Source organism: Myotis myotis, unplaced genomic scaffold (genome assembly GCF_014108235.1).
Source record: "Myotis myotis isolate mMyoMyo1 unplaced genomic scaffold, mMyoMyo1.p scaffold_m19_p_15, whole genome shotgun sequence".
In the NCBI taxonomy this organism is placed as follows: domain Eukaryota; kingdom Metazoa; phylum Chordata; class Mammalia; order Chiroptera; family Vespertilionidae; genus Myotis; species Myotis myotis.
In genome coordinates, this window is record NW_023416319.1 from 8193520 (window position 1) to 8215381 (window position 21862).

The window sequence follows — 21862 nt, forward strand, 5'->3', positions numbered from 1 at the left end:
CAGTGAGAAGACTGGAAAAAATACCAAAAGTTGAACACAACTGCGTAGGGGGGCAGTTATGTCCTTAAAAGATCATTCTGGATGCTGTGTGGCCAAGGGATTGAACAAATGAGTCCAAAGCCCACGCTGTTTGAAGACGCAGACTCCTGCCTTCTTCCTAAGTATCCCCTAAACCCCGCCTAACATCCCACTTGGTGAGGGATCAGTGACTTAGGGACAGGTCCTGTTCCTCTGTTTCAGGCGAATCTCTGGTGTTGACGTAGCTCTAGGCAAGTTGTGTTTGTGAAAATTTCCACGTGAGACATGAACTGGGTCTGATGGTATCATTCAAAAAAAAATTTTTTTTGCCTTTTAATGGGCTCTTTCCCAAGAGAGCAGTAGGAAGCTTGTCAGGGTGGAGAAATGCACAAATATATACCTCTGTGGGGAGGATCACGTGTTAGTAGGAATTAGGAGGAGAAGGCTATAGTGGCACCATGCCTACGCTAAATCCTGTCTCAGGACCCTAATAGGCGGTGATCCTCTGTCTTAATGACTTGCATTCCCCTAAATGGCTCCACTGGGACCACAGTCCCTCCCACTCTCAAATCAGGACAGAAGTGACTCCTGAGCAGTCCTTAAAGATGTGGCATCATGCCAGCAGGGTTCAGACCGAAGCCACTGCCCAATTGTTTGACGTGATCCATTCCTACATGGAAGTGCTGTGCAGGGACAATTTGAGATCCCTGGGTGACCTTACAAAGGGCTATCAAATTTCAGAAGGGATTTTTGTTATCCTGCAGAAATTCCCGCTCACCCAGGTTGGTGACAGTCTCCTGATATTCAGCTGACACGGGCATCTGTGTGCCAGGCTGGTGCCAGGGGGGCTCCCGCGAGGAGATGACCTCACGTTGTCTCCACCCTGTGCAGGAGGACCTGTATTCTTAGCCTCTTTACCGTTTCCGGGAGGTGGAGGCACTGGGCATGGGAGTCTGGACCAGGAATCTATCTGGTCTCCTAACTCCTAGTCCAAGATCCTTTGTAACGACTGTCCTGGAGGACAGGTGGAACTCGATGTACATGACTGTACTCCAAAGTCCAGTTAGCAGGTGGGGTCAGAGAAAGGCTAGGAGGGGTCAAGAAGGGTGTTCTCCCTGCCTTTCCTTAGACTGAGTCATGACAGTCTCGAGGTGTGGCCAGGGAGTCAGCCTTTCAGGAGGAGGAGGAGGAGAAGGCACGGCGCTGGTTTTAAATCCCTTTCTAAGATTCACCTGCTTATAGAAGAGGCAGGTGTCACACCTCAGGGCCAATGCGTCATGTGTTTTACCAGGCGGAAATTTCGGTCCCAATTATTATAATCCTAGCACCTCTTTGCCTGGGCAGAATGAGATGAACTGGAGTTGAGCCTGGGCTATTTCTATACCAGGAGCCCAGCTGACCGGTTGCCGACAGCGTCTCTTACGTGTAGAGGAATGGCAGGGACCTAGTACATTGTCTCAGAAAAGGCAAACCGAGCCTCGGGACATCTTACAAGCGGACAGATGCCAGTGGCAGGGACGCTGTGAGCGAGGCCTCCCGCTGCCCGCCTGCTGGGAGTGTTTGCACCAAGGCAACCCCGCGCTTTGTGCCAAGGACTAATTCTGATGAGCAAACGAACATGTATGGGAAAATGAGGTCGTGGGAGCCAATTACAGAAAAGAAGCGTGTTGGACAACTAATGACAGGGAAACAGTGTGTGGCTTCAAGGAACTACCACTTGCCACAGCAGGAAATGGGCTTTGTAGGTAAACTGCAAATTAAGCACTCTGCATTTATTTAAGCTTTGAGGTTGTTTTTTTTTTTGTTTCCTAGGCCCCAAACTAGTGCCATTATAGCACAAAGAAAGGTAGTAGGAGGCAGAGAGAAGCAGGAGGAGTGGGGAGAACACATCTCTGGGATGTGTTTACACCTAAATGGTGTAATAGAAAATATTCTAGATAACGAAGCAGTCTCCCTGAAACGTAGGCTCCCAGGAGAATAAGACTCGGTCTTCAGTTGGGCTGCCAGGGTTCAGTGGTTGAGTGTCAACCTCTGACCCAGGAGGTCACGGTTCGATTCCAGTCAGGGCATATGCCTGGGTGGCAGGCTGGATCCCGAGTAGGAGCCATGCAGGAGGCAGCCAGTCAATGAATCTCTCTCTCCCGTTCCCTTCCTCTCTGAAATCAGTAGCAGGGACAATTTGTTGAACACTTACTATGTTCCATGCACTGTGCTAACTCGTTTGTATCTACAATCACAGATAAGCCTCACAGATGCCTTAGGGGGTGCAGTCTTATTCCTGTATTCGAGGAGGACCCCAAGCCTGAGTCCAATAGCTTATTCAGGATCCCGCAGTGAAATAGTCTGACTCCTGAGGCACTGCGCAGGGGGTTTCCTCAGGAAAGTCTCATCCCGCACAGAAGGAAACCAAGCGCAATGTACTGACTGCATTCTCATCCCCCAGCGCGGAAGCGGGGACACTCAGCTGCCTCACAGTCCCAAAGGCAGCACCTGCCAGTAAATAAGCAGATGGGAAATAACACTTCACGTCTTAAAGGAATTCGTTCCAGGCGGCAGCAATTTACGGGAAGGGCGAGACAGCAAGGAAACGCGATCTGCCATGAAGAGGGCCCTTCCTGGCCTGGGGGACGATTTCTGGTTAGGACTGGTCTGGGTTTGCAATCACAAAATGATATTCCGCTGGTGAGATTGGTTTCTGCTTAATGACCGAGTCTTTTAAAAAAAGTGACAAGAGGACTTCTCTCCTTGTTTTGATGACCTTGACAGTTTTGAAGAATACCGATCCAGTTTTTGTCAAATGTTCCCCGCTTGGGGAATTTTTGTCATGATTAGACTAGGACTATGGATTATTTTGGGAGAAAGATCACAGAGGCAAAGAGCCAGTTTTCATGACATCATGTCAAAGGCACATACTGTCAACATGACTGTTGCTGCTGGAATTGACCTTGATCACCTGGCGGAGGTAGTGTTTGTCAGCCTCGTCCAGTGTAAAGTTACCTTTCCCCCGCTTCCCATACCATCCTCTTTGGAAAGAAGTCACCAAGCGCAGCCCACACTTTGGGGGTGGGGGGTGGAGTGTGCTTTACATGTTGAATTGGAGAAGAAGGGGCCATGGGAGTAGGAAACTCAGCAATCTGAGAACACGGGATTGAGGCTGGACTCATGCGGAGAGAGAAGGGGTGACTAAGAGATGTGAGAGTTGACCAAATTGGGTGGGAGATGAAGAAGAGGGTGGAATCAGGGATGATGGCAAGTTTCCCGGCGTCATTGATTAGGAGATTGGGTGTGACAAGCACTGCCTTCGTTGACTGCCAACTCTTTCTTTCTTGGCTGGGTCACCTGGAGTGAATCACTTCCTTCCTCTGAGTCTCAGTTTGTCCAGTTGTAAAATGGGGTCAGCAGTCCCCGTTCTCCCTGCCTCGTAGAGCTCTTGGGGGGGTAAAATGAGATGATGCAGCAGTAAGGGCTTTGAAAGCCACCAAGCACCCCTTGCTCGGGTGTGGTTTCCAAGGCCGACTGGGGGAGTGGTGAGAGAAGGGCACTTGGGAGGGGGAATTTGATACCTGGGAGATTCTGAATATTTCAGATAACCTGGGGCAAGTTGTAACTCATTCTGAACGCTGTCATAGGTTTGGGATACTCACCTGCTAAGAAGACTTTTATCTCAAATATGCATTCTCAGAGTTCTGCTTCTGGTGGTCTAGCTCCCTGGTCTGTCCCTCCGTGGAGGTAGCCTGGGCAAGACAAGGCTGGTTCCAGATCAGAAGGAAGGGCTCTGCCTAATTTTTGTGGCCTTCCTCTTACAACCTGTAATCGTCTCTGCTTGGGGACACCGAAGGTTACTGGGATTTCCTTAATGGTCTGAATCCCCCAGTCTCCTCACCAAATAGGCATTTCAAAAGTGATGCACCCCAAATGGAACTTTGGTTCCTGTGCTGGGAGAGACATGAGACTTCTCAGCCTTGCAGCAGGCTCTTTTACCTGAGGACCCAGAATCCCTCCAAATTGGACCGTGTGCAGTGGGGGGATGGCTCTACCTTTTCAGGCAAAGAGGCTCTTGGCCCTTCCTATGTATCTCCTTATTTTTCAGAAAGTGTGCAGCCATGCTTTTGATTTTTCATTGTACTGCTCTGATTTTAGCAACGAATTGATGAGGCATGGAAGGCTTTAACCGGATCTGCCCGAGTTGCAGGGTAAATCATTGACTACTAGGTACAGTGCGAAGAGCTGGGAAGTGTGCCTCTGCCAATAACTCCCTGGAAACTTTGGGGAAGAGATGTAAGTTCTTTGCTCCCCGTTTTCCCTATCAGTAGAAAACGTAGGGACCACCCAGGCTCTGAAAGATGGAGTGATCAAGTTAAAATGAGCAACAGAAGCCAGCTGGCAAATAGGAGGAGTGTGGAATTAATGTCATCCCTACATTGCAACTGACTCAGCAGATTTCAGAAATGAAGACTTGAGCCAAGGAACATACTTTTTGGTATTAACCAAACTGCCAAAGGCTGTTATGTAAAACGAATCTCCTTATTAATCTTTAAGAAAGAGAGAGGAGAGATTCTTTTGTCTATACTGATCTGAGTTGGGGTGAAATAAACACCACGTCTCTTTTGGTCTTCGGATTCTGTCATTCCCTAATGAGAATAGCCCATTTCTTTCTTTCTTTTTTTTTCCCTTCTTTTTTTTTATTGATTTCAGAGAGGAAGGGAGAGGGAGAGAGAGAGACACATCAATGATGAGAGAGAATCATTGATCGGCTGCCTCCTTCTCCCCCCCCCCCCACCTCCCCCCACTGGGGATCGAGCCCGCAACCTGGGCATGTGCTCTGACCGGGAATCAAACTGTGACCTCCAGATACATAAGTCGATGCACAACCACTGCGTCACACCGGCCAGGCCAGCCCATTTCTTCACGGGTGGGTTCTGATATGCATCTGCCCAGGTTGACGGGTGCTGGGAAGAAAGGCAAGTGAACACGATAGAGTCTCTGCTATCTCGGGTGAGAACAGAGGTCACCGCTGGGCAGGGAGGACTTTGCAGTGTCATATATATTTCCAAAGGGAACTGCTTGCAAAATGCAGATGCTGATCCCAATTCTGACCTTTGTGGCTGGTGCCAGCAATCGCACTGGCACCTTCGTTCAGACACAGGGAAGAGCCAAGAAGTGAAATGATATTTTCCTTCCCTCATCATTACTCAGCATGGCTTGCCCGCTTCGCTATAAAAAACTCAAGTGTCGAGAGAAATGGCAGGGCAGTGCCGTTGTTCTTATCCAGAAATGCATTCTCCCTTGTAATCAAGAGATCCACTGGGCTCAGCATTCTTTCTGAAGAGGATGGTCTTGTGAAGTGCTCCTTCACTCTCACACTTATCTGTGACGTGCTTAGCCATATTGTCTGAGTTCTCAAGGGAAATAGCTCCTAGCATGCAAAGGAATGCCCTGATCTCATTCCAACAACAGATCCCCACTCAGTCCAGTGTGGCTGAGGAAACTGCATGGTGCTAATTTTACTACATGGCGGCCCCCAGGGTTCTGGTTGGGGGTGTAGGCACAGCCACCTTGAGCATCACCAGTTGGGCACCGTGTCCAGCCAGCGTCACTATCACACACAGTGTCTGCTCCTTTGTAAGCCGAGACCTACTGCTGCTTTTAGAACTGCACTTGAGCTTGAGCTGGAGCACAGCTCAAGTATTGCCTGACTTATAATAATTACCTGATTAATGACAATATTTTGATGTCGACAAATAGCATGGGAGGAACATGAGCTCAGGAGTTGGAATGGCCTGGGTGTAGCTCTTTTAGCTTCCACTTCCTGTGTCTCTGAGGCTCTGTTTTCTCATCTGTCCAATAACAATATTACCCACCTCATGGACAGGGGAGTGGGGAAGGTGGAAGAGAGAGGGGGGTAGTGGGTATAATAAAACAACTTATATGTAAGCACCTAGCATCATGCCTGGCATGTAGTAGATGCTCAATAAATATGAGTTTCCTCATTCTTATAGGAAGCAGGAATTAGCTTAAAAGAGCAACTCACATGTTCTCCACTAGCACTCAGAGTGTATATTGTTAACAGAAACTGTTTTTAATGTCCGGCGAATATTAAAAGTCGATGGTTGTTTAGACATCTTGAAATGATGCCCCTCCTTCATTCCTGTAGCTCATACTGGCTTCTGTCGCAAACACAGCTTTCCAAGAGAGATCCCAGCAGGCAGATAAGGAAATGCAGGGGTAGCTCAATGTTGGTGCCTTTGCCCGACACTCCCGGGGGCCAGCACAGAGACTCCGGATCAGGTGTTCAACCCGAAACAGCACCTGCTGCTCACAAGAACAACCTTGTTTCTCAGAATGTCGCTGATAATGGATTAGTTGGACTGTCCTGTTCCAACTCTTTCCAGGCGAAAGGAGTCGTGACCGTGGGCCAGGGGAAACAGTGTGCTATTATGCTTGGGGGACAGTGAGCTCCTGGCCGTAGGTGCTTTTCCAAATCGAGTTTCAGAAATATCTGCCCACATCTCTCCCCCATCTCCTGTCCAACCCGGTTTTACTGCTTGAGAGAGAAAAAAAAATCATCTCTGTTCTTTGTGTCGGTTGATTAATTTGGGGTTTATTGTTCTTATCCCGTATCACGCTCACACAGCTACTTATGTAATCCGTCTTATATGGCACACGGTTCTTCCTGCCAGGGACCCAACTCAGAAAAGGCACTTTCTAGCGGAGAGTGCCGCTGCCTTCTCTGGCTGGAGAACGGCAAGTTGCGTGAGGACCCCCGGCTAGTTCAAGGCCACGGGTGTGCTCTCGCTGAAGTCTCTCTCAGCCCTTCGTACAGGGGAGGTTGTGAGTCCTGTTCCCACGCCGGGCAGCGGTGATATTCTCGGCCAGCCACGCTCTGGAAACTGAGAGGATAGTCCCACGTGATTTTGGAGCTTGAAAAGACCTTTGCCATCATCTGATCCAACCACCTTTTCTTGCAGGAGGGGAAACTGAGGCTCAGAGAGGATCACGTGATTGCTAATGTATTTAGTTTCTTAAATTACTGCCTGCAGTGTGTGTATCAGGAACTGTGCACATACAGGAGGCTCACAGCAGGCTTCCGGAAGGTTAACTGAGTTGCCAAAGGAACTTCAGGCATGGCTCTGGTAGAGTAGATGAGAAGCCAGCCAGCACATGCTAACTAAACAAACACCGACTGCATCCTTTGGTGCGTGAGCATTCTGCTGCGTCCTGAGGATCTGGAAGAAGGAAGGAAAAGTACAAATGGGTTTGTACTTTTTAAAAAAAAACAAACACAAAAAACATGAGTTTAAGAAATGGTTCCCATCCTCCAGGCATGTACAGTGCCGTGAATTTAAAGACCTGTTACAAAGCATCGCACCTGACAAGATCACATAGTGAATGGCCCAGTGAGGAAGGCCTAGAGAAGTTTGAGAGGAAGAAAGAACTGCTGGTTCCCAGTGGCACACGCCCCGTGTTTTCCCTGCTGGACTGTGAGAGCCACAGCTCTCTCATTTCATGTGCGGATCCCCGGCGTGATGGCCTGGGGGGAGGGGGGGGAGGGGTTCGGCTCACTCTGATGCATTACTATGTGGCTCATTTGATACCAACCTTAGGGGGATATTTATGCACGCCCATAGCGACCCCTGTTGTAGGAGTTCTGTCTGCTCACCTAGATCTTTTCTTTTTCTTCCAGTGGCCCACCCTCAGGACCCTCACCACCCATCCGAGAAGCCCGCCATTCACTGCCATAAATGCGGGGAACCGTGCAAGGGAGAGGTGCTCCGGGTCCAGACCAAGCACTTCCACATCAAATGTTTCACCTGCAAAGGTACGGGGCCTCCAGCTCCCTGGCTGCGTGGCATGTCGCAGCCAGTGCTTCCCTTGGGGTCTGCCCCGTCCCCTCTCCACACCGCCTCCCGGACGAGGAGTGAGCATGCTCAGAGCCCAGGAGTCACTTAGCTTCCCTAGTGTGGGATTGGATGAGACTCAGCAGGCAGACTGGGTCCCCCCAACACCAGGGATGCACAGGCCTTTGGGTGTTAACTGAAGTTCCAGGTTCTCGGAGGGGGGCACTAATTATAGGGGAGCCGTGAAAATGCAGTTATGTATTTTGAGCTTTTTATTTTTCCTGTGAAATGAGGGATTCCTACCACAAAGTAACTTTGTCCCAACAGCTATTATTTAGAGGAGGGCTGGAAGACTGGTAAGGTTGGGTTGCTGAGTCACTGGCTCCTGTGGGACATGTGGGGTGGGCGTGTAAGGGGTGTGTGTGTGTGTGTGTATGGTGGTGGTATGTATTATGGTGTGTGGTGGTGTGTGTGTGGGGTGTGTGTGTGTGTGTGTGTGTTGATGTGTGTGTATGGTGTGTAGTGGTGTGTGTGTATGTAGTGTATGATGTGTTTATGGTGTGTAGTGGTGTGTGTGTGGTGTGTGTATGGTATGTAGTGGTGTGTGCGTGTAGTGTGTGGTGTGTGAATGGTGTGTAGTGGTGTGTGTGTGTAGTGTATGGTGTGTGTGTGGTGTGTAGTGGTGTGTGTGTAGTGTGGTGTGTGTGTGTGTGTGTGTGTATGGTGGCGGTGTGTATTATGGTGTGTGGTGGTGTGTGTAGGGGTGTTTGTGTGTGTGTGTGTGTGTGTGTGTGTGTGGTGATGCGTGTGTATGGTGTGTAGTGGTGTGTGTGTGTAGTGTATGGTGTGTGTATGGTGTGTAGTGTGGTGTGTGTGTGTGTGTGTGTGTGTGTGTGTGTGTGTGTATGGTGGCGGTGTGTATTATGGTGTGTGGTGGTGTGTGTAGGGGTGTTTGTGTGTGTATGTGTATGTGTGTGTGTGTGTGGTGATGCATGTGTAGTGGTGTGTGTATGGTGTGTGTAGTGGGGTGTGTGTGTGTAGTGTGTGGTGTGTGTGTATGTGTGTGGTGTGTGTCTATGGTGTGTAGTGGTGTGTGTGTATGTAGTGTGTGGGATGTGTGTGTGTGTGTGTGTAGTGTGTGTAGTGTGTGTATTAAGAAGTGAGCATTAAGCAAAAATACTTGGAAGGCCTCCAAGCAGAAAAATACATCCCATCCAGGAAGCTACCAACTTGAGGTCAATTTCCATTAACAAGCCTCCCTTTGGGGCTTAGAACTGTTGGCATCGTGGTATCAAATATGCTGACCTGTAATTCTGGGGCCAGAGCCTGGCTGAGTGGGGAGAGAGAGACATTGCTTTGTGCTTATTTGAAAAATAGGTCACTTGAGTTGAAGGCATGTTGGGGTGGCTGAGGTTGGCGTGGGGGATGTAGGAAGAGAGAGAGAAGAGGGGCAACTGTAATCCCACTCTGCCTCTTTACTCTGCACCCTGCACGTGGTACCCAACCTCATCCCTGGAAACCGTGTTTCGTTTTAAGTCTGTTAGGTACAGGGCTCAGCATTGCTATCTTAAGCCCTCCATGGCCGGGGGGCTGTCAAGCAGACTCCAGGCTGCCTAGAGACCCTCAAATACATGGACAAAGGAGAGACAGGGCTTTTCTGATGTCCTGTTTCTTGCATTGAGCATCATCTTTTCAGGAGAAAGAGCACAAGCATAGAGCTCGGGTGAGAAGATGCAAAGGGAAGGGGACATGAGCTTAATTCCCATTGAACATGACACAGATTACCAAAGGCTGTAATGCACCCTCGAGAGAGTCCCCAGTCCGCCTGAGAACCCCTGTGAGAAGTACGACAAGTCCCCAGTTTTCAGGCAACTTAAGGCAGCCATCAGGAAACACCAGAGTCACACCCAGGGTGCTGACTGGGCTGAGACTCTGTGTGGCTGGAGTCCTGCCATTGCCACGAAGCAGCTCTGTGATCTCAGGCAAGTCCCCTGTCTCCCTGGGGCTCCATGCTCTTGTCTGTAACATAAAAAGACTAGACCATGGCTATTTAAATGGACCCAGGTCTGAAGTCCGCTGATTCCATATGCACATAACTGTCTATGTGCATAGAACCCGAAGTACCGAATGGGAGCCTCTGAGATAGCAGGTCAGAGAGTAAATATTTTCCGGTTACATCCAGCTCAACTACCTTGGAGTCAAGAATTATATTTTGCTTTACTTTGTGCTCAGAAATTTCCTGAGACATGTCTCGAGGGGTAGATTTGGTATGAAATCAATACAGTCTGTATGTGTAGTTGAACATACAAAGCATTAGTCCCAGGTGTGGGTGGTCACTGTTCAGTACATCAAGGTGTTAGGAGACAATTTTGTTTAATCCCATCAGCGGGGAGAAGGGGTGCTTCTTTGCTTTTTTCTCTTCTAGTTTATATTTAAGGACTGAATGCAAGTTATTTGTGTAGGAAAGTTGTACTATATACTTTGCTTCATGCTGTCAATATGAAACAGCCTTCAGTGCTCTTATCTGTTGTATCTGCTAGACAGACGTGTAGCTCTGTAGTCCATGATCGATAGCTTCACTTACACTCCTTCTTTTCAGAAGATCATGTTACTGTCTAGTAACCATTTGAGAGCATACGTCATAGGAAGCATTTCATCAATCTAGTTGACAAGCTATGCCATTGGAAACATTAATATTCGAGTTCCAAAGAAAAGTATGGTTTTTAAAAATTTATCTTTATTGTTGAAAATATTACAGATGACCCTTTCCTCCCCTATCCCATTGACCCCTTACTTCCTCCTCCCCTCCTTTCCCCTCCCCAGGCCTTCATCCCGCTATTGTCTATGTTCGTGGGTTATTCATATATGCATGTAAGTTCTTTGGTTGATCTCTTCCCTTCCTTCACCCCTTTCCCTCTGAGGATCCTCAGTCTGTTGCATTCTTCCATGTCTCTGGATCTATTTTGATTGTCAATTTGTTTGTTTTTTTAGATTCCACATATAAGTGAAATCATGTGATAGTTGTCTTTCTCTGACTGACTGACTTCACTTAGCATAGTACTCTCCAGGTCCTTCCATGCTGTCTCAAAGGGTGAGATATCCTTCTTTTTTACAGCTGCATAATATTCCATTTTGTAAATGTACCACAGCTTTTTGTCCATTCATATACTGATGGGCACTTTGGCTGTTTTCAGATCTTAGCTGTTACAAACAATGCTGCTGTGAACATAGGGGCGCATATATTCTTCCCGATTGGTGTTTTTGGTTTCTTAGGATATATTCCTGGAAGTGGGATTATTGGGTCACATGGCAGTTCCACTTTACTTTTTTGGGGAAACTCCACACTGGTTTCCATAATGGCTGTACCAGTCTACATGCCCACCAGCAGTTACTGGGGTTCCCTTTTCTCCACATCCTCACCAGCATTTGTTATTTGTTGATTTATTGATGGCAGCCATTCTGGCAGGTGTGAGGTGATACCTCATTGTCATTTTAATTTGCATCTCTCTGATGATTAGTGACATTGAGCATTTTTTCATATGTCTCTTGGCCATTTGTATGTCCTCTTTGGAGAAGTGTCTGTTTAGGTCTTCTGCCCATTTCTTGATTGGGTTGTTTGTCTTCCTTTTGTTAAGTTGTATGAGTTTGCTTGTTCATTCATTCATTCACCTTATTGAGCACCTACCACATCAGTCTAGGCCAGCCGTGGGCAAACTACGGCCCGCGGGCCGGATCCGGCCCGTTTGAAATGAATAAAACTAAAAAAAAAAAGACCGTACCCTTTTATGTAATGATGTTTACTTTGAATTTATATTAGTTCACACAAACACTCCATCCATGCTTTTGTTCCGGCCCTCCGGTCCAGTTTAAGAACCCATTGTGGCCCTCGAGTCAAAAAGTTTGCCCACCCCTGGTAGGCACTGGGTATAACAATGGACAAAACAGATAAAAATTTCTGCCCTCAAGAAGTTTACTCTCTAGTAGGAGGTAAATATAACTGAATAATTATATCAAATAATGGCATAAAAGCTTGGATAGAAGGCAGAATTAACCAGGTGGTGGGGTGGCCTATGAAATTCCCAGCAATTAGACTTTTCTGTAGAACAGCTTCATTCAATGTAAAATTTAGGTATGAAATGCTCAGCTAAAGAGTAGCTATTAAAATGTATGTTCCAAACATATCTGACTAGTAATTTAGAGATGGAAAAGTCATGGTATCTAGATATGTCCTATGAATTTTGAAAGAAGAAAGGGTATAGAACTCTCTGTTGTATAGTTTTCTGCACCCATAAGTTCAAAGGGATATGCCATAGACTGAATTATTTTATTCCCTCCCAAATTCATATGTTGAAACTCAATCCCCCATGTGATGGTATTTGGAGGTGGAGCTTTGGGAGATAATTAGATTATGGGGGTAGAGCCCTCATGGAGGGGATTAATGCTCTAATAAAAGGAGGTCCCTTATTTCTTCTGCCATGGGACCCAGAGAGAAGATAGCCATTTGTGAACCAAGAATCAGGCCCTTGCCAGACACTGAATCTGCAAGCACCTTGGTCTTAGACTTCCCAGCCTCCAGAATTGTGTGAAATAAATTTCTGTTGTTTATAAGTCACCCAAATTTTGTTATCACAGCCTGAATATTAATCAGACAATGAAATAATTATACAAGTATGATTTACCACTGTGGTTGGTGCAATAAAGGGAAAATGAAAGGAGGTGCATGAGCAACAATGTGAACTTGCAGCAGGAGGATCTTGGTGTGTCTGTGGTGGGGCAGGTGGTCAGGGAAGGCTCCCCGCACCCCCATTTCCAGAAAGAGAAGTTTGAGCTGACAGATAAAAGAGGGAATTACAACAACCACTTAATTCCTTCTAGTAAAAAAGTCAACAACGTGGACTTCATAATTCCAAAAGCAGGTTTGCATTCTTTCCATGCTAAAAGTCACTTAATTTTTGCATAAAACCTGAGAATATCAATACTTAATGGTCTTTGCCAAGTGAAATGTTTATAGAGCATCTATCATCTATCCGCTCGCTGTGCTAGACTATGGAGGGCTAAAGGCATACATGACACAGCACCTATGCCTGAAGAACCTGCGATCTGGTGGCAAGTAGTGTGCTTACTAGTGGACCGTGACTGGTAGCAGGACAGGTGGAGGTGAGCGGTCAAGGCTGCAGAGACCACCTAGCACTCAGTGGTCTGGGGATGTTGCCAAGGAGACGAGATGTGGTGAAGCACAGATGCTCCGGAGAGCTTACTCACCTGCCCAGGACTGGAAAGGGGGAGCGGGCTAGTTGTGGGCAGGGGCAGGGGCTGCCTCGTTCAAGGCAGTGGATGGTGAAGACGGGTGTGGCTAGAGCTGACAGTGGCCTTCATTTGGACAAGGAAGTTTCTACCAGAAACGAATGGAACCGTGATGTTCCCATCATCATTTGAAAGATGGCATTTTAAACATTAATTATAGTAACTTTATTCCTTTTCAAAAATGGAACTAGTGTTGTATGTTATTTATAGCCACATAGTTTTTAAAAGACATCTGAACATTGGGTGTCTATAGAAATTTCGAAAAATCAGATCATGTAAAAATAGAATCAGATCATGTACACTCTTCCATCTAGGTGGCATTGGAGCGGCAGAAATCCTCAGAGAGTTCTGTTTTAAGAGAGACTAGTGCCACTAAGCAACATGAGTCTTAATTAACTATGTGTTAAAAGGTGTGGCAAATGCTACCTTTTGATTGATTGTTAAAATCCCTGGGCCTCTATAATGTTTACACCATCAAGAGAGCCCATGAACATTAACATTATTTTTAAAGTGTTGATCTAAAACGATTAGAAAATTCAGGTTACAACTTCTAATGTCAGTGAATTGCAATATATTTTTAAGAATTATTCTTTAAAGATTGAGTTCTGTGAAGGGGTTGGGGAAAACATCCCAGCTATCAGAGAACTTTCCACTTTTGCCACCTTAGGGTTTTGTGAGGCGTTTAACAGGTCACGATCATTCCATGTAGAATACATGCGTTTATAAAATGCAAGGAATTTTATGGAGTAAAATGGATGAAAAGTGGAGGGTTGAATATAGAGATTAAGGGTTTCCTGTATTTAGATATTTGTTTAAAGTAAAATTATATTATCTGATTTATCTGGTATAAGAACTAACTCAAAGTGGTAAAATGATGAATTTGATGTTCTCGTCATTTTGATAGAATCCCTGTGATTTGATCTACAGATATTAGTCAGAAGAGTAACATGATCACATTGTCCATATCCGGAAAGATCAGCTTGCTATCCTGGTTAGAAAGGCCACTTATTCTACCCTGAATATTTCCTAACCACAGATGGGGCACAGCTTCTTTCAGAAAGCTGTTCTCATCTGCAGTCACCTCTGTGGTATGTCTGTTAGCTTTTCTAACTTACATCTCTTGGTACGTGTAAAATAAACTTTTTCCCATCTTGCCCTCCCTCAATGGAAAAGAGCTGATCATTGATTTCCTTAAAATAACCCACCATATACTCAAAGGCTTTTATTACCCTGGCCTCTTTTTCTTCAGTCTAATCCCAATTTCATTCACTTTAAGTCCCTTCTCCCAGCCCTTTAATTATTCCCGTTGCTACCCTGTGATCCCATTCTAGTTTCTTTCCATGCACCTTCAATCATGCAGCACTTAACCAGTTGCAATCTTATTCTCTGTAATCAGGACCTTCTCGGTTCTGCTAAACACAAAGTAGGGCATTGTCTGACCCTGCGTAGCACCTGTGAACCGAAATGGATTCCTGAGTTGTTGAGTTGCCGTCAGTTCCAGTGGCTCAGGAAGTTCAATCTTAAGTAAGACTCAAGAAGTTGGGGGCAGGCAGAGTTACTACCTTGGCATGACGATCTTGATGCCAGCGAGGTACTTTCAGAAGCAAAGACAGGATTGCTGGCTCAAAGTCATGCCCAAATGCCCTTTCCTTATGCGGAGCTAAAGGAACTGCCCCCCCCCCCCCCCACTATCCAGACACCAAGCCTGGTTTAAAGCGATACAGAATCAGGGGATAGGGACAATAATTTGCCATCTCTCTAAGTATTGTAGAATATCTAAAATGGCATAAGAAGTTGTCTCTGCCTTTCATAAACTTGCATTGAAACCAAGAGAAAATCACAAGGGCAGTATAAGGTACAAGACAATATATATTAAATATGAGTTGAATGTCAGTAGTTGTTCTGAGCCCTGAGGAATCGGAGCTGGGGAACTGGAGGAAGCGGTCAGTTTCATCAGGAGGTCAACCTTGAGTGCAGCCAGGGAGGCTGGGTGGGGTTGGCACAGGCAGGAGGTGAGAGGAGGTGTCCGTCCGGCAGGGGGTGGCAGGTCAGGTTGATTGGAGCAAAGCGCTGGTGGGGTGTTCAGGAAGACTGACATGAACATTTGGAAGATGCGGAGCCTCATGTGCAAGGTCAAAGCATTTAGCAGAGCAGAGCAGGGGAGCCACCTGATACAGTGGTCTCAGGAGGTGAGCAGAGGAGGCTGGGCAGGAGAGAAACTAGAGGTAAAGAGCCCGTGAGGAGGGTTAATAGACACCGTGCTCTCTGCTTTCTGTGGCTGCTGATGAAGAGAGCACTGCGTCTGTGCCCTCATCTGTTCTCTCGGCTCAGCTTATAGACACACAGGTAGCTCTCACTGAGGCTGCCTCCTGGGAGCCTGGAAGTTCATAAAAGGCAGAGACACATGATGCAGATCTTTCTGGGGACCGAACAGGGAAGGGGGTTGGAGAGAAGATAGATCTGAATAATATATACCAATGGATGCCCTAGCCGGTTTGGCTCAATGGATAGAATGCTGCCCTGTGACTGAAGGGTTGTGGGTTCGATTCCGGTCAAGGGCATACACCTCGGTTGCCCAGCCCTGGTCGAGGCAAGTGTGGGAGTCAACCACATTGATGTTTTTTTCTCTCTCTGTCTATCCCTCTCCCTTCCATTCTCTCTAAAAACCAATGGGAAAATATCCTCAAGTGAGTATTAACAGAAACAAACAAACAAAAACCCAAATTATACCTCTGGACCCAAAATTCCAACGTGTGGCTACTTTGAGATAAGTTTGCCTGGGGTAAGTAAGGTCCTATGAACACGGCCAGCTCTTATTTCTCCCTGTGCACGTTGGCAGCCCTGTGCCTGGTACTTCTGGTTACTGAAGTAATCTGTGCTGGCATGGAAGACGTTAAAACCTGTTTTTGTGTTATGGGCCAAATCTTAGAAGGCAAAAAAAAAAAAAAAAAGGACATTGAGAGATATCATTCTGGGTGATCTCTTTGTTATTTTAGCTGGTTAGAATTAATGCTGTTTGTACATGAAGTGTTACTTGTGTTAAAAACAAGCTTAGTACATAGTCAAAGATTTTGATAAAAGAGATGCCAAAATGATTCCCTTCCAACCAATTCTCTTCACTTGTTATTGTAAATTCAGGCTCCGAGTTAAATACAGCCCTTGCCTTGGGGGCCCGCTTTTGCCATCTGTTTGGGCGTCTCAGCATCTTCTTTCCCAGGAAAGGTCATTGAAATGTATGGGCATTGAGAAGTTAATGTGAAAAACCATCACAGTATGTTTTTTGAGGGTTAGTATTAGCTTCCAGGCTGACACATTAGCAAGTAGTTATTTCTGGCGGGAAGCTGCCCCCTCACCGTATTGTTTACGAGTCTCTGTTCGGCTATTTTGGGCTCTGGGCTGCAGGGTGTGGCTCTTTTGAGCTTCAGTGCCTGATGCTTTCAAACAGACTGCCCTGGGTTCCAGACCAAAGACTGACTCAAGGAGACCCCACACACCGTGGAATTTTTGGTGGTTTGGGAAGGCACGATGTGAAAGTCTACCTCAGTATGTTCTATGAAAAAAGAGTTTGAGGAAATAAGTAGAATAACATCTCGAATGAAATAAAATTATTTTAAAATGGAGTTGGAGTAGAGGATGGAGGAAGAGGATGGGAAGTCTCTGGTAATCACAGGACCGATCCGCCAGGGAGTGTTTCCGAGTTCCATGCCCTGCATCTGTCCCACCCCCAGCTCCAGTGCCTGGGGCTGGGAGGAGCAGGGAGGGTGCTGGCCCAGGCAGGTGGGTCAAGTAGCACTTCGGGAGCACCTGGCCCTGATCACCGGAAACAGCAGGTGTAACACAGGTCCCAGTCCTGGAGCCTCCACTTCCCTGAGCAGGTTCAGAAGGACTCCCTTTGCCCTGTGATGGGCTAACCCGCTGGCACTTGCTCTAGAAAAGAGAAGAAAGGACCCGCCTAAGACTCCTGGCCCCCAATTAAAATTCTTGTGTTGCTCAAAACTAAATTGAACACATTGATCGTGGCTGTGTCATGTCCCTTCCTCCTTTGGTGGTATGAATTGGTGAAAACACAAATGATAGTGGCCGCCCAGCAAAGGTGTTTGGTCTACTCATATCAATGAAGGAAATGTCTTTTGCATTTTACCCCCAGCCGGCCTTTGGGCAGAGTTTTAAGTATTTCCTATTCTCCTAAATGTGGATTAATTCCAACAGTCAGTGTTAACTGTTTTTTAGAAGGTTGACAAGATTGCTGCTACTGCAGCCCTGTTCGTGTCACGAAAATCCTGTTCTGTTTTCATCCTTACTTGGCACCTCTGTGCTTTGTTCCTTGGGAGTTTTACAACACAGGCAGCTCCTATTATTGTTTCTTTAAGATTTAAAACTTTTAAATGTGCCTGTTACAATATCTCAACTTCTACATCAAATTGCTTAGATGTACATATTCCTACTTAACTAGTTAATAGTATTCAGTAAATTAATTCAAGACCTTAACATCTTCAAGGCAGATGGCTGTTGTAGCCACACCTTCGTGACGGCAAAGCAGCAAGATTCAGAGGGGCCTTGCGTGGTGCACATGTTTTAAATAATTGGTCACTGAGAAGGAAGCAATTAATCTCCGTCACTGGCAGATATATATAATTTTTAATGAAAGGGGTCTCTGCTTTTCCCTGGGCATATGTTAATTTTCAACTAAAGCAAAGACAAGTAGAGCACCCAAAGTTAAAGATCTAAATAGTTTTAAAAATCAAAAACTCTACTCAAGTTTGATTTTACTAACTGAGACTTCTTGATCACTTGGATGTGAAAGTTTTGCTTTGTGCAAGAGTATTTTTAAAAGCACTTTAAAAAAGTTAAAAGTATTTGCTAAGCTGTTAATATAAAACCAACCAACTTTAATTAAAAAAAAAATTTGTGGGGATTGGAGGAGAGAATAAAGGGAATTAATAGTAGTTCAAATGCATTCTTTTTTCACTTCTCATGACTTTGAGAAGTAAGAAAGTTTGGAAAAGCAAATGATGTCACTGAAGGTTGGAATCCAGGGGAACCCGTCAAATTTGAGGCTCAATTCAACTTATCTCAAAAATTGCTTACACAGCATGGTTGAAGGATCAAAAGAAGTAAAGATGAGGACTCTTATCCATAAAGTGCTTTGTCACCCTGTGGAAAAATAAGATAGGTACATAGAAGAATATTGAAGAAAAATCTCTGAGATATTCTACAAGCCCTTCCTCTCTCCCCCAACCCAAGATTATGTTTATTGCTGTTAAAGGAATTTGTAGTCAGGATGAGGTTAGTCCATATTTGCATTCCCTCAACCCACAGGACCCATTTGGTAAAGATGAAGCAGATGTGAGAACAGTGGGGACCCTGGCAGGTTAGAGGAGGCAGCAGGTGGTGAATGAGCTGTTTTCCAGGTGATGTGATCACAGTAGTATTTATAGGGTGGTCATTCTCAGGCGTGATGGACTTCGGCTATCATCTTGGGTTACTTGATTGTAAATCACAAAGAAGGAGGTCATAGCTGTGGAGTGTTGATCTAAACATAGGCTGATGGATCCCCAGTGGACAGCTTGCTTGTAGACTCTACGTCACCCTGACTATCTTTAATCGTTTGCAATTAGTGAAGTCTGGTAACTGAAGGTGGGGGAGTAGTTAGCTCCATCAGAATGTCCCTGTAGTCAGCACGAGTTCATCTAGGTGTGTTCATGAGTCATGGGAAGTAGTCTGGACCCTGAAAGAATTCTAGTAGGCAAGCAATTTAGTGATTGAACTCACCTCCTTCGTACACCAACTGAGTGCCTATTAGCTGCTTGCAGGAATAACCAAGAAGCATCCTGGGTTCTTGGCCTAAGGCCCTTGATTGTACAGGCATCACCCAACCTTGGGAATTGGGGGGTTAAGATGGGAGGTTTCCAGCTTTGGCCGTAGCTTCCCGGTCCTTCAGCAGTGGCTGCCTGAGGCTTTGGTTTTGGACAAGTTACTGTGGCCTTCACTGGTCTTGTCTGAACATGGACACCGGGCCTCAGCCCCTGGCATCCCAGGACCTGCTTCCTTGCCCCGTCTCCATAACCCACAGCTGCAGTGCTGAAAGAAGACAGCAGGATCCAGACACAGCGAAGCATCCTCTTCTGCATGTGTTAAGGTCCTGAGCGATCGTTTTCTCTTGGGCAAGTTCCCTTCTCTCTCCTCTTCTGCCTGTTCATTTTTATCTCTCACTCTATCATGTATAAATAATTGGCTTTTCCTATTTACTGCACAAAGAGAAAATTAAACGTCTAAATTTTCCATAGCTATGAGAAAGTATTTCCAGAGTGTGAAAAAATAGACATTGGACATTTCAACTACTGCTTTTCATAGAGTGGGAATTTATTACTCAGCTCAGTTACAATCTTGGCTCAAACAAAGCAGTTGTGTGGGCAAGCAGTAGGCACCTTTCCTAAATGGCATTGCCAGGGACAGCTTGGTTCATATTTAAGACACCATGAACTAAGAGTATCGTTCCATCCAAGACCGTTTGATTATCTCTGAATCTTAGACATACCACAAAAGACATTGAGACCTGGCCAGTGGAGTTTACTGGTCTGAGATATTGCATCGCTCCCAAAGGATAGGAAACTAAAGGGGAGGGAGGCAAGAGAGAGATCAGAGCCCAACAATAAATAGCTCTTTGTACCAGTCCCCTCCCCTAAGCCCAAACCACTGAGATCATAGAGTAAGTGAACAGCATGCAGAGGGCAACTGTCTCAGCAGCTGGACAGACAACATAACCGGATGTGAACTTGTCTTTCCACAGTGTGCGGCTGTGACCTGGCCCAAGGTGGCTTCTTCATAAAGAACGGGGAGTATCTCTGCACCCTGGACTACCAGAGGATGTACGGGACACGCTGCCATGGCTGTGGGGAGTTTGTGGAAGGAGAGGTGGTGACTGCCCTGGGCAAGACCTACCATCCCAATTGCTTCGCATGTACCATCTGCAAGTAAGTGAGGGCTTCCCGGCAGAGTGCTGGGCTCTGCTGCCGATGCTTGGGATGGCCTCCTGGAGTCTTGAATTGTGCTTAGTCTTAAAATATTCTTTTTTCTGATGTGTCCTTAGATTCCTTTATCTTTCTACTGTATTAGCAGCCTTTGTCAAAAAATAATTTATGGTGTCTTCTACTAAATAATAAGACTCACATTGAGTGGCTTGAAACCAAGTCTGAAAGTAGCTCTAGGTCTCAAAAGATTTTAAGCAATGAAACATTGGGAGGAAATGACATAACTGATTAGGAAGATAAAGCTTCTTTGGAAGTAGCAGTTCTTGTGTGCATGTGTGCGCGCACGTGTGTGTGTGTGTGTGTGTGTGTGTGTGTGTGTGTGTGTTTAAAGTAGTCTCATAGAGCAAGAGTGGGCAAACCATGCTCCAAATTAGACCTAATACCTGTTTTTGTAAATAAAGTTTTATTGGGACACAGCCACACCCATTTGTTGATGAATCATGTATGGCTGCTTTCAAGCTACAGTGACAGAGTTGAGTAGTTGTGACAAAAATCATATGATCCACCTAGTACAAAACAAAATAATATCCATGAGCTGGTATTTTAGGAGAAAAGTTTGCCAATCCCTGCTCCTGGTCATCTATCATCTACAGCGTAATCTTAACTTCACTTGATTAAAACGATCAGTCAGAGAGAGGAAACTGAGTGTGGGTGGGAAAATGTGCTTTGATTGTTTTGCGGTGAGTGCTACACATTAGAGAACTTAAGTTGGGTTTGACTCCTATCATAAGGAGGTTCTGAGTTGGTGGACATCCCCTGCACCTGCCTGTCACCTGGCCTCCCCAGCTGATCCATCCAGGCCAGTCGCTGACCCTCTCCGGGCCTTATCTGAACAATGGAAAGGAACACTGAGCCCTGAGAAGAGAGGCGACCACAACTCAGCATTTCTAAAACTTGGGGGTAGAGCATTTAACACGCTCCTCGGCGACTGGCACCAAGCCACGGGTGGCGTGGTGTTAAGTCCGAATGTACTCCCTGTGTGTGTATCACAGTTCACAGTTCACTGCCACTGTGAGGCAGCCCAAGGGCGACTTCAGGAGGGATGGCAGTCGTGAAAGCAAAACTCACATCAAGAAGCTTGACTTTGTCCTTAAGTAATCGCTCTGACTCAGGTGTGCGGGGCTGTTTTGCTTGTGAGCTTCCCATTTCCCATCAAGACAATCACACATTTGAAAACCCATGTTGATGGAGATAATTGGCACCTTGGCCTAGCGCAAGTAAGGAGGCATGGAAGCTGACCTATGGCTGTTCATGCATGATTTTGTCAAAATGCTATCTGCCTGCAGAAGAAACTGGTACCATATATGCAGAAGGCAGTATTTTTGCAAAATGTGCTGTTATTGATGACTGTCTCATGGGAAAGGATATTTTCTTTCTGGAAAGAAACTAGTAGTAATTTTTAAACAGATATTTATGGCATTGTCATATTTCTCCACCAGAGACACCGGGTCCCACCCGGCACAATGATCCATTCCCATCACCCATTCAGAGGTCCAGGACAAAGTCTAAATCAGCAGAATTTATCACAGAGGTCTTGGGAGCTGAAAGCGTTAACGCTTGACCTGTGACCAGCTCTCCTGGGGAGGGGCCTTAAGCCTGAATAGGAATGTATGGCAATTGAAATGTTTCTTCATGAAGGGTTTTCCATTTGGAAAATTTTACTGTGTGCGC

General features: G+C 46.0%; 1 protein-coding gene across 20 annotated transcripts in view; it reads left to right on the forward strand.

The window, feature by feature from the left end:
• ABLIM1 (actin binding LIM protein 1) overlaps positions 1-21862 on the forward strand; it is a 247649-nt gene that overhangs the window by 122176 nt on the left and 103611 nt on the right. For 19 of the 20 annotated variants that reach the window (XM_036335882.1, XM_036335897.1, XM_036335880.1 and 16 more), the window contains exons 2-3: positions 7703-7837; positions 19951-20134. In XM_036335882.1, the coding sequence (XP_036191775.1) occupies positions 7703-7837; positions 19951-20134 (319 nt within the window). Of the gene's footprint in view, positions 1-7702; positions 7838-19233; positions 19325-19950; positions 20135-21862 lie in introns of those variants that run through there. The other variant, XM_036335894.1, reaches the window with a different exon arrangement.